The sequence below is a fragment of the Oncorhynchus mykiss genome, chromosome 3, assembly GCF_013265735.2.
Source record: "Oncorhynchus mykiss isolate Arlee chromosome 3, USDA_OmykA_1.1, whole genome shotgun sequence".
NCBI classification, from domain to species: Eukaryota; Metazoa; Chordata; class Actinopteri; order Salmoniformes; family Salmonidae; genus Oncorhynchus; species Oncorhynchus mykiss.
This window is the reverse complement of record NC_048567.1, coordinates 63,934,184-63,947,242: the sequence shown is the minus strand read 5'-3', so window position 1 is coordinate 63,947,242 and position 13,059 is coordinate 63,934,184. Positions and strand designations below refer to the sequence as shown.

The window sequence follows — 13,059 nt, the reverse complement described above, 5'->3', positions numbered from 1 at the left end:
TTGGTTTGGTTCAGAAGACTGTTGTGGGAGGTGACCTTGCCTAAGGGAGAGTCAAACACAAACAGACTGTATACTGTACACACACACATAAACACACACTAAACACTCTCGGAATGTCACATTGGTCTTAATGATTACCTTAGGTCCCACTGGAACCTACATCATGTATGAATAAAGTTCATTCCCTCTCTCAGCTCCCTAGAGCAACACAGAACCCCTCATAAGCAAATATAATTGACGGCAGAGATTGGTTTGGTGTGTGTGTGTATGTGTGTGTCCTCCAAAAAGGTTATCGCTCTCCATATTCCCTCCTGGGGTAGAATCTAAAGCATCATTATGTCAGGGTAGCAACAAAACAATCAGACATATTGACGTGTCCTTGTTGTTTTTCTCAAACACGTTTTCATCAACCACCTTGGTCTTCCTTCTTCCATCCCTCCCTTCCTTCCTCTCTCTCCCACTGCTCTCTTCTTCCCCCTCTTTCTCTCTCTCCTTCTCCCTCTCCTCATTCCCTCAGTAACCTAACGTTTTTACATTGTTTAAGCCTGTTACAGTATAGCATCAATACAGAAGTCATTGATTTTCTAAATTGTTAATGGAGGCCTTGGGGCAAGGCAAGCTCATTAAAACCACACACGGGTCAAACTGCTGTAATGAGACAACATTCGTTTACTGGGAGCTTAACTACACTAGACTGGAAAATCCATCCATCGCTCCCACTAATTGACCGGTGATTTTAATGGGTTTCCAATCTTCCTCCGACACACACAGAGAGAGAGTGAGAGAGAGAGAGTGTGTGTGTACTGTGGATTTTGAAAGCTGTATAATTTGTCACATGCGCCGAATACAACAGGTGTAGACTTTACCGTGAAATGCTTACTTACGGGCCGGGCCCTTCCCAACAATGCAGAGAGAAAAATGTAGAAAAGTAACGATAACTTCGCTATTCACTGGGTACCAATACTGAGTCGATATGCAGGGGAACGAGGTAATTGAGGTAGATATGTACATATAAGTAGGGGTAGAGTGACTAGGCAACAGGAAAGTAGCAGTAGCAGCAGTTTATGTGATGAGTCAAAAGAGTTATTGCAAAGAGGGTCAATGCGGATAGTCTGGGTAGCTATTTAGTTAAGGGATTCGTGGAAAAATACACTCATTCCTATAATTAATACATATGTGAGAACAATATTTTTTGTGAATAAATGTTTAATTTTGTTATATAATAAGGTTGGTAGCAACATGTGAAAATCGTTGTAGTTATCTGTTGCAGCTCAAATCGACTACAAAACCCACAACTCAATGCAACGCTCTCTCTATCGTCTGGCTGGCTAGCTAACGTAGCTACACACAATAATACCAAAGTCAATATCAGCATGTGAAGTAGCTAGTTAGCTGTCAAATCGCCTAAACAAACTGCACTATCAATTTAGGAATCTACATTCTCACCATGTTCAACCTGCAGATCGATGTGCCTTGCAGAGTGGAGTCTGATATTCTCAACGGCACCCTGGACTGAAGAGGCAGACAAATAGGAGAAAACTCTGTTAAATGACACATTTCTCGAGGTAGAAATGTTAAATAAAATATGATCAACGGTTCATTCAAGAGAAGACAAACTCCTGCGTTATGACATCGACCTAGTATTGAAATCTTCATGTATGATCAACATTTTCGTAATCTAAAAGTTGTATTGCTATTGACTTCCACTGTAGTTTAAAGTGTCTTTATTGCAATGCTATGTTTTACCGGCCAAATTTCTGCCTTCTTGAACGGCAATAGCTCAGATACAAATGAAAACATGAAATTATCCCGGGAATCGATAGAACATCGCTCAGAGATGCACAAAAACAATATAACATTCAAAATGGGTGAATATTTCCTGTTCAGTAGTCTTATGGCTTGGGGCTAGAAGCTGTTCAGGGTCCTGTTGGTTCTAGACTTGGTGCATCCGTACTGCTTGCCATACGGTAGCAGAGAGAAGATCCCGTGTGGCTCTCAACGCCAGGGTTGTTGGTTCAAGTCCCACCAGTAAGGGGAGAAAAAATAATTATGAAATGTATGAACTCACTACTGTAAGTTGCTCTGGATAAGAGTGTCTGCTAAATTACTAAACATTTAACAGTCTATGACTTGGGTGGCTGGAGTCTTAGACACATTTTAGGGCCTTCCTCTGAAACCGCCGGGTATTGATCAAATCAAATCAAATTGTATTGGTCACATACACATATTTAACAGATGTTATTGGTCACATACACATATTTAACAGATGTTATTGGTCACATACACATATTTAACAGATGTTATTGGTCACATACACATATTTAACATATGTTATTGGTCACATACACATATTTAACAGATGTTATTGGTCCATACACATATTTAACAGATGTTATTGGTCATATACACATATTTAACAGATGATATTGGTCCATACACATATTTAACAGATGTTATTGGTCATATACACATATTTAACATATGTTATTGGTCCATACACATATTTAACAGATGTTATTGGTCCATACACATATTTAACAGATGTTATTGGTCCATACACATATTTAACAGATGTTATTGGTCCATACACATATTTAACAGATGTTATTGGTCCATACACATATTTAACAGATGTTATTGGTCCATACACATATTTAGCAGATGTTATTGGTCCATACACATATTTAGCAGATGTTATTGGTCCATACACATATTTAACAGATGTTATTGGTCCATACACATATTTAACAGATGTTATTGGTCCATACACATATTTAACAGATGTTATTGGTCACATACACATATTTAACAGATGTTATTGGTCCATACACATATTTAACAGATGTTATTGGTCCATACACATATTTAACAGATGTTATTGGTTCATACACATATTTAACAGATGTTATTGGTCACATACACATATTTAACAGATGTTATTGGTTCATACACATATTTAACAGATGTTATTGGTCACATACACATATTTAACATATGTTATTGGTCCATACACATATTTAACAGATGTTATTGGTCCATACACATATTTAACAGATGTTATTGGTTCATACACATATTTAACAGATGTTATTGGTCACATACACATATTTAACATATGTTATTGGTCCATACACATATTTAACAGATGTTATTGGTCCATACACATATTTAACAGATGTTATTGGTCCATACACATATTTAACAGATGTTATTGGTCCATACACATATTTAACAGATGTTATTGGTCACATACACATATTTAACATATGTTATTGGTCCATACACATATTTAACAGATGTTATTGGTCACATACACATATTTAACAGATGTTATTGGTCACATACACATATTTAACAGATGTTATTGGTCCATACACATATTTAACAGATGTTATTGGTCCATACACATATTTAACAGATGTTATTGGTCCATACACATATTTAACAGATGTTATTGGTCACATACACATATTTAACAGATGTTATTGGTCACATACACATATTTAACAGATGTTATTGGTCACATACACATATTTAACAGATGTTATTGGTCCATACACATATTTAACAGATGTTATTGGTCCATACACATATTTAACAGATGTTATTGGTCCATACACATATTTAACAGATGTTATTGGTCACATACACATATTTAACAGATGTTATTGGTCCATACACATATTTAACAGATGTTATTGGTCCATACACATATTTAACAGATGTTATTGGTCCATACACATATTTAACAGATGTTATTGGTCATATACACATATTTAGCAGATGTTATTGGTCCATACACATATTTAACAGATGTTATTGGTCCATACACAAATTTAACATATGTTATTGGTCCATACACATATTTAGCAGATGTTATTGGTCCATACACATATTTAACAGATGTTATTGGTCCATACACATATTTAACAGATGTTATTGGTCACATACACATATTTAACAGATGTTATTGGTCATATACACATATTTAGCAGATGTTATTGCGTTTGTGGCGAAATGCTTGTGTTCCTAGCTCCAACAGTGCAGTAGCATCTAACAGTTCACAACAATACACACAAATCTAAAAGTAAAAGAATGGAATTAAGAAATATATAAATATTAGATTGAGCAATGTTGGAGTGGCATTGACTAAAATACAGTATATACATATGAGATGAGTAAAGCAGTATTTAAACATTATTTAAACTTTATTAAAGTGACTAGTTTTCCATTATTAAAGTGGCCAATGATTCCAAGTTTATGTACAGTACCAGTCAAAAGTTAGGACACTCTTACTCATTCCAGGGTTTTTCTTTATTTTTACTATTTTCTACATTGTATAATAATAGTGAAGACATCACAACTATGAAATAACACATATGGAATCATGTAGTAACCAAAAAGGAATCAAAATATATTTTATATTTGAGATTCTTCAAAGTAGCCACCCTTTACACACTCTTGGCATTCTCTCAACCAGCTTCATGAGGTAGTCACCTGGAATGCATTTCAATTAACAGGTGTGCCTTGTTAAAAATACATTTGTTACATTTATTTCCTTCTTAGTGCATTTGAGCCAATCAGTTGTGTTGTGACAAGGTAGGGGTGGTATATAGAAGATAGCCCTATTTGGTAAAAGACCAAGTCCATATTTTGGCAAGAACAGTTTGAATAAACAAAGAGAAATTACAGTTCATCATTAATTTAAGACATGAAGGTGAAGAACTTTGACATTTCAATAACTTTTAAAGTTTCTTCAAGTGCCGTCGCAAAAACCATCAAGTGCTATGATGAGACTGGCTCTCATTATGACCCAGAGTTACCTCTGCTGCAGAGGATAAGTTCATTAGAATTACCAGCCTCAGAAATTGCAGCCCAAATAAATGATTCACAGAGCTCAAGTAATGGAGACATCTCAACATCAACTGTTCAGAGGAGACTGCGTGAATCAGGCCTTCATGGTCGAATTGCTGCAAAAAAAACACTACTAAAGGACACCAATAATAAGAAGAAACTTGCTTGGACCAAGAAACACGAGCAATGGACATTAGACCAGTGGAAATCTCTCCTTTGGTCTGATGAGTCCAAATTTGAGATTTGTGCTTCCAACTGCCGTGTCTTTGTGATCTCCGCATGTGTAGTTCCCACTTTGAAGCATGGAAGTGGTGTGATAGTGTGGGAGTGCTTTGCTGGTGACACTGTCAGTGATTTATTTACAATTCAAGGCACACTGAACCAGCATGGCTACCATTGCATTCTGCAGCGATACGCCATCCTATCTGGTTTGGGCTTAGTGGGACTGTCATTTGCTTTTCAACAGGACAATGACCCAACACATCTCCAGGCTTGTAAGGGCTATTTGACCAAGAAGGAATGATGTAGTTCTGGATCAGATGACCTGGCCTCCACAATCACTCAACTTCAACCCAATTGAGATGGTTTGTGATGAGTTGGACTGCAGAGTGAAGGAAAAGCAGACAACCAGTGTTCAGCATATGTGGGAACTCCTTCAAGACTGTTGGAAAAGCATTCCAGGTGAAGCTGGTTTAGAGAATGCCAAGAGTGTGCAAAGCTGTCATCAAGGCAAAGGGTGACTGACTACTTTGAAGAATCTAAAATATATTTTGATTTGTTTAACACTTTTTGGTTACTACATGATTCCATATGTGTTGTTTCATAGTTTTGAAGTCTTCACTATTATTCTACAATGTAGAAAAGTCAAATTAAATAAACACCTTTGAATGAGTAGGTGTGTCCAAACTTTTGACTGGTACTGTATGTAGGGAAGCAGCCTCTAAGGTGCAGGGTTACGTAACCGGGTGGAAGCCGGCTAGTGATGGCTATTTAACAGTCTGATTGCCTTGAGATAGAAGCTGTTTTTCAGTCTCTCGGTCCCAGCTGTGATGCACCTGTACTGACCTTGCCTTCTGGATGATAGCAGGGTGAACAGGCAGTGGCTCAGGTGGTTGTTGTCCTTCATTTTATTGTTGGCCTTCCTGTGACATCGGGTGCTGTATGTGTCCTGGAGGGCAGGTAGCTTCAAATCAAATCAAACTGTATTTGCCACATGCGCCAAATACAACAAGTGTAGACTTTGACCCGTCATAGTTTGTAGCATCCGCGCCATAGTTTGCCCCTGGTGATGCGTTGTGCAGACCTCAGTTGCCGTACCAGGCGGTGATTCAGCCCAACAGGATGCTCTCAATGGTGCATCTGTAGAAGTTTCTGAGGGTTTTAGGGGCCTAGCCAAATGTCTTCAGCCTGGCGCTGTTGTACCTTCTTCACCACGCTGTCTGTGTGGGTGGACCATTTCAGATCGTCAGTGATGTGTACGGCGAGGAACTTGAAACTTTACACCTTCTCCACTGCGGTCCTGAATCCCAGAGCACATCTCAGTCTATACGAGCAAAACAGTCTTGTAGCCTCACGTCTGCTTCATCGGACCTCTTCCATATTGAGCCCGTAACTGGTTCTTCCTGTTTGAGCTTTTGTTTGTAAACAGGAAGCAGGAGGATATAGTCGTGGTCTGATTTGCCGAAGGGAGAGTGGGCTTTGTATGTGTTTCTTTGGGTAGAATAAAAGTGGTATAGTGTTTTAGCGCCCCTAGTGGCACAGGAGACGTGTTTGTAGAAGTGAGTGAGGAATCTATATTCCTTAAAGAAATGAGATAAATTCCACCTTCATTTTGAAAACATGTTCAGAGCTGCTTTGCACATAAATTTCAATATACATTTTCAATAAACAAAATGTTGGCTTCATCCCATCACATAAATAAATGTAGTGCATGAGGAAGGATAAGAGTATTTTCCCTATGTCTGGTGTGATTTATAATGAATATCCTGGAAGCTACTATACATTAGGTGCTATATTGAGAGCTAACATATTATGTTAGTTGTTTCTTCTCAGGGTTGCTTTCTATGGTGTATCTGCCAACTCTGTTGGCCACCGTATCCTGCCATGAGCATAACCGTGTGCTCCAGCTTAACTCTTCTAAACAAATATGTTGTGTGTGTTACATGGTGCTCTGCAGCAGTAGGAGTGTGATTGTAATCATGCAGGCTGGGGAGATTGTATTTATGCTGTGTTTATTGTTCCCTATCAGAGGCCAATATGCTAGCAGCAGATGCTGGCCCCCTGACTGAGCTAGATGCTACAGCAGTTAAACTCTGGTCGCTGTGTGTGTGTGTGTGTGTGTGTGTTTGTGTGTGTGTGTGTGTGTGTGTGTGTGTCGCTTACAGCAAAACTAAACTAGTTTGGACAGAGTCATTTGCTCACTTAGATTTTATTTATCTACAGATTTGTGGGTGATAACACCCCATTGAGATAAATCAGCTAATATACAAGGGATTCCAGAGAGAACAACAATAACACACACACAAACACACCAAGCAAACAGCAACAATGTGAGATGTAATATCTAATAATACTGTGAAATAATAATTGTCATCTGTGTGTATGTTTTACTGTGGGTGTTATGAGAAGTGATATTATTTTGAGAGAGAGGAGAGAGAGACAAAATGCCCTTTCGGCTGACTCATTATGCTAAATAAATTGGCTAATTTCAATCAGCCATGATATTATGTTGTTGTTCCATTTTAACTATCATTTGGCAAGATTTACTCGCATTTAAAAGGTTATTATGTTCCTCATTATTATGAACAAACCAAGCATTGAAATAGATCAGGAGGCAGAATTAGCTTCAGCTCACAAAACTAAACTGCCTGCTGGAAATGCCACTGTGTCATGAAGTTGATATTACTATAGGAAACATCCACCAGTCAAGTTACTGATGGGGCTGAAATAAATGTAGCAGTTTTAAGCATTAAGCACATTAAAATGGAGACAGGAAGCAGGAAGGGACGGAAGAGAGAGGGAAGGGGTAGGGATGAGGGAGGCTCCAAGCTGGCCTGAGCTCTCCTTATCAGCCCTGTGGCAGTGGGTCTCTCAGCACTACTCCAGCCCTGCCTAACACAGCATATACCACAGCTGCAGCCCTGCAGTCTACACACCAACCCCATACAGTCCAGCCATAAAACTCTGCTCAGCCCTGCAAGCCCCAGGACCAGACAGCACCACCTTCACTTGACCTCCAGTCAGCCTCCAGTCAGCCCAGGGCCTGAATCCTGTAGAGGAGCAGGAAGGAGATGGAGAGGGCTTCTCTCTCACAGAGAAGACCAGCAGGGTTTAGGATTAAGATTAAGCCTTTCTGTTGGCTTTGTTGATAACTGTAGTTATTATTATACATTATCTGGCTTTTCTGAGTTTGTTGTGTTGCTTATTTTTCCAAATGAATGTGAGGTCAGTTATAGACAGACTCGTTAACCAAATGAATGTGAGGTCAGTTATAGACAGACTCGTTAACCAAATTAATGTGAGGTCAGTTATAGACAGACTCGTTAACCAAATGAATGTGAGGTCAGTTATAGACAGACTCGTTAACCACATGAATGTGAGGTCAGTTATAGACAGACTCGTTAACCAAATGAATGTGAGGTCAGTTATAGACAGACTCGTTAACCAAATGAATGTGAGGTCAGTTATAGACAGACTCGTTAACCAAATGAATGTGAGGTCAGTTATAGACAGACTCGTTAACCAAATGAATGTGAGGTCAGTTATAGACAGACTCGTTAACCAAATGAATGTAAAGTCAGTTATAGACAGACTCGTTAACCAAATTAATGTGAGGTCAGTTATAGACAGACTCGTTAACCACATGAATGTAAAGTCAGTAAAGTGGTTTGGTATTTGATTTCCATTCTTCCATCATCATCTTCACGTGACTGTAGAGCACCATTTCCCCTCCATTCAAACTTTCCCATTGCGTTTGTTTAGGCCTACTCTCCTAACCACTAGAAACATGTTGAGTGGTGTACAGCATTTATAGCCACTAATGTCTAGTTGATTAGGCCTACATGTTGCATTGATTGGACTATTTTGATTGATGTTGATTGGCTATTTAAGAATGTTAGGACAGGGACTCATGTCCTGTACCTATTGGACATCATCATGCTGCCGTCATCTATCACCTCCCTTGTCCATGAGACACGGTACCCTGGTACAAACCCAAATAGAACATGTTCATCATCTATTTTGAAGGGTTTTAATAATACCGGTATGTATGTAGATAAATCTTAGCCAACTCTTTACCGCGTTGAGTTAATGAGATATTAATTAGTGAGAGGCTGATATCACCTGTTGACTGCTGTAGTAAAGCCCTGGGCCAATATTTACACAGAACTAATGTAGTCAGCACACGGCTAATATGATTTAAATAAACACAGCTAACTAACCGCTCCTCCGTGGACCTGCTGTCACTGAAGGATCCATAGATGACAGCAAAACCCTTAGCACTGTAACTGTGGTCTAAATAATTATGGTAGATTATTCATTTTATATATTTTATGTTCATTTATAGATGATTGAGCATGGATGCTCCAGGCTTTTACAGGGAAAGCAAAGCCTTTCATGTGAAATGATGAAACATATTCATTATGCTTAAGCATATAATCAGAAGCTAGTGTCAGCCTTCCATCTCTAATGAGATTAAATGTTAGTAGTTGAACCCGTGACCTCTAACGATCTCTCCAATCGGCCCCTCCAGGTCCCTTTATGGTGGGCATGTTGAAGAAGGACTGGGCATCTCAAAACAGCATTGCCCTGTCGTGGCTGGAGCCAGAACAGACCTCCCTCCTGGTGGTCGACTATGAGGTCAAGTACTACGAGAAGGAACATGAGGAGTTGAGCTACTCGTCGACGCGGACCAAAGCCCCCAGTGTGGTCATCACAGGGTTAAAGCCCTCCACCTGCTACGTCTTCAGCCTGAGAACACGCACCTCCTCTGGACACAGCGCCTACAGCCCCAAATGCGAGTATGAGACCACGGACGACAGTAAGTACCTCTTAACTCCCTCTGTTTCATGACACATAACACTTAACCCTTGACCCCAAACACTTAACCCTAGATGTAATAAATTAAAACAGCAATACATGAACTCGTCAATGATGTTGGTTGTATTTCTATTGACTTTTAGAGAGGCTTTAATTTCCTCCCTCACAGTGATCATGCTGAATTCTAACAGAACCAGACCTGTGTTTGTTTTTCTGTCCTGATGGCAGTTCTTGTCAGGGTTCTCACTGTAATTTGACTGTACCAGGTCTTCTATATATTTTAGCAGACGTATTTTAGAAGAGGTGCTAGAACTCAAGCAGTAGAAATATGTACCGGTCAGCGCCGGCCCACTCTAACCGCTGATCTGGTCTCTTGACCTCTCCTCTTTTCTCCCTGTCCTCTCATCTATCCAGCTGAAGAGCTTTCTTTATCTAGTGGATCAGATAGTCCGGGCCTGACTTTGTTCTGCCCTTTTATCTAGGAGAAAATACCCTCCTCTCCCTCCCCTTTCCTGCACTCTCTTCCCTCTTTCACCTTTATCCCTCGCTTCCTGCTTCTACCTTGTCTCTCCCGACCTGCTCTGCCTCTCTTTCCATCTCTACCCATCCCTTACATCTTCCCTCTCCTCCCTATATACGGTCATTACAGCCCTTTAGATTCCCCATTTTCAGACACATACACACACACGCTCACCTCGGTCCCATTAGTGCAGCATTAATCAGGCCCGTCTGGTTACTTAAGGCTTCAGAGTGTGTGTTAAACAGTGTGTGAATCCTTGGTTAAGAGAACGGTCCTGTAAAGTCATCTACCCCTCAGATCAGCTGTTCCTCTCTTCACGTCTGACTGGCAATTACCTCTGTCTAGACCCATCCCCAGCTACACACACATACATTCTCGCACACATACACACATGCTCCGACCCTCATACAACCACGCGTAGACACACACTTTCAATTATATTCCCTCCGAAAGTCACATACAAACATGCACACACACGCTCACAGCTCTCTCTCTCTCTCTCGCCCTCTCTCTCCCTCCCTCTCTCTCTCTCTCTCTCTCTCTCTCATATTTGGGTCTGCTTTGGGGGCCACACATCCTGATCTCCAATTCATATTCATTAAGTTTGAAATATTGTAGAAATAAGTTTGCTAATAGCCATCATCTTTCAATTATTATGTGGGATTCGTTAGTCCTGTAAAGAGACGGAGAGAAGGGAAAATCATGAATATCAAATGGGGCCAATTTAGGCAAATGATCAGAGACTAAATCACAATTTCTTGAATGATTAATATTAATTAAATGTCACCAAGCATGTAAATGATTCCTTCTAAAAGATGGTTGTTTTTCAGACCAAGAGTTCAACAATCTCTCCATATTGAATTCAAGTCAGTTAATACTAACAATTTATATTATTACTAATAAAAGTGCTTTTTGTTGGAACCGATTCACGGAACAGAACCAAAATCCCCAAAATAAATAAATATTTTGAGGAACAGAACCAGAATCGAGAACGAAAGTGATCTATACTGTTCCGGAACAGAACCGTTATTTTAAAAGCATGGGAACAAGTTAATAACATTATTTTACGTTCCAGACTTTTTTTTCCAGTCCCACAAAAAAAACGAAACAAAGCACCTATGTAAAGCCCTCACTGTCACTCAGAAACTTATTTCAGTGTCTGCCTGTCTGTGAGCTGAAAATATTTGCCAGTGTGTGTAGGATATCTGCCCCTCCCCTCCCTCCAAAGCATGCATAGTCTACTGCAGCTACTGACATTATAGGCGTGATTCAGAAATTAGGGAGAGAGATTTTTAAGTAGAGAAGAATGGATTAACTTTTTCAAGCCTTATATTAAGGATACTATAGTTATCACGTTTCACATTCGATTCATTAACAACAAAAAGGTAAGACGTGTTTTTACTTTACTTCTGGTGCCGCTCTGCACACACAAGCTTGTTAGCTAGCTGTGGTCTAGCTCTCATTATGTGTAATGTAATGGAACTGAAAGTCATGGTCAAGGGCTAGCTCTGGTCCAACGTTAGTTTAGCCAAGTTTAAAGACATTCAAAGTTCCTTCATAGAAGCCACTCCAAGGTATAATTATCTTGGCCTAATTCAGATAATGCATGTCATAACAACAAGATGCCCAGCGAATCATGCCCAGCGCTCTCCTCACCTGAAAGTTTTCAGCCGCATCTCACACCTTGTCTGTCACCTTGTCTGTCCAATGCATGTACATAGCTTGCCCGCTCCATAGCAAGCTGCTCTGTCCATTAGTAAAGTAATTTAACGTTGAGCGAAATATAAAAAATAATTAACATCAGAGGGTTAGAAAGAAACAATATAAACCATTACTTTTTTTTGGTTCGAACGAGTTCAAAACTTTATTTTGCTGGTCAGAACAGTGAAACAAAACTAATAAAATATTGGTTCTGTTCAGAATGAAACGATTGGAAAATTATTTTGGTTCCAACCCCTGCTCCCCAGTCTGCTTTTATAAAAAAAAAAAAGAATAGAATAGTTGTGTAATTAAATTGTCTTGGGCCTCCCGGGTGGCGCAGTGGTCTAAGGCACTGCATCGCAGTGCTAGCTATGCCACCAGAGACTCTGGGTTTGAGCCCAGGCTCTGTCGCAACCGGCCATGACCGGGAGGTCCATGGGGCGACACACAATTGGCCTAGCGTCGTCCGGGTTAGGGAGGGTTTGGCCGGTAGGGATATCCTTGTCTCATTGCGCACTAGTGACTCCTGTGGCAGGCCGGGCGCAGTGCACGCTGACCAGGTCGCTAGGTGCACGGTGTTTCCTCCGACACATTGGTGCGGCTAGCTTCCGGGTTGGATGCGCGCTGTGTTAAGAAGCAGTGCGGCTTGGTTGAGTTGTATTTTGGGGGACGCATGGCTCTTGACCTTCGTCTCTCCCGAGTCCGTACGGAGACAAGATTACTACTAACAATTGGATACCACGTAATTGGGGAGAAAAAGGGGGTACAATATTTATTTTTTTAAATAAAAAATTGTCTTGCAAAAACATTTCTGACTTAATCATGTGAATGCATATAGTCTTTGTGATGTCACCTCTCTACAAGGGATATGGCTGTATGTGTACACTTAAGCAATACTGCCGGACGCAAAGCTGAGTGCCTGGATACAGCCCTTAGCCGTGGTATAT

General features: G+C 40.1%; 1 protein-coding gene across 1 annotated transcript in view; it reads left to right on the top strand.

The window, feature by feature from the left end:
- LOC110520380 (ephrin type-A receptor 6) overlaps positions 1-13,059 on the top strand; it is a 262,278-nt gene that overhangs the window by 227,034 nt on the left and 22,185 nt on the right. Inside the window, exon 8 of the mRNA XM_036974914.1 lies at positions 9,605-9,892. Within this exon, the coding sequence (XP_036830809.1) occupies positions 9,605-9,892 (288 nt within the window). The remainder of the gene's footprint in view (positions 1-9,604; positions 9,893-13,059) is intronic.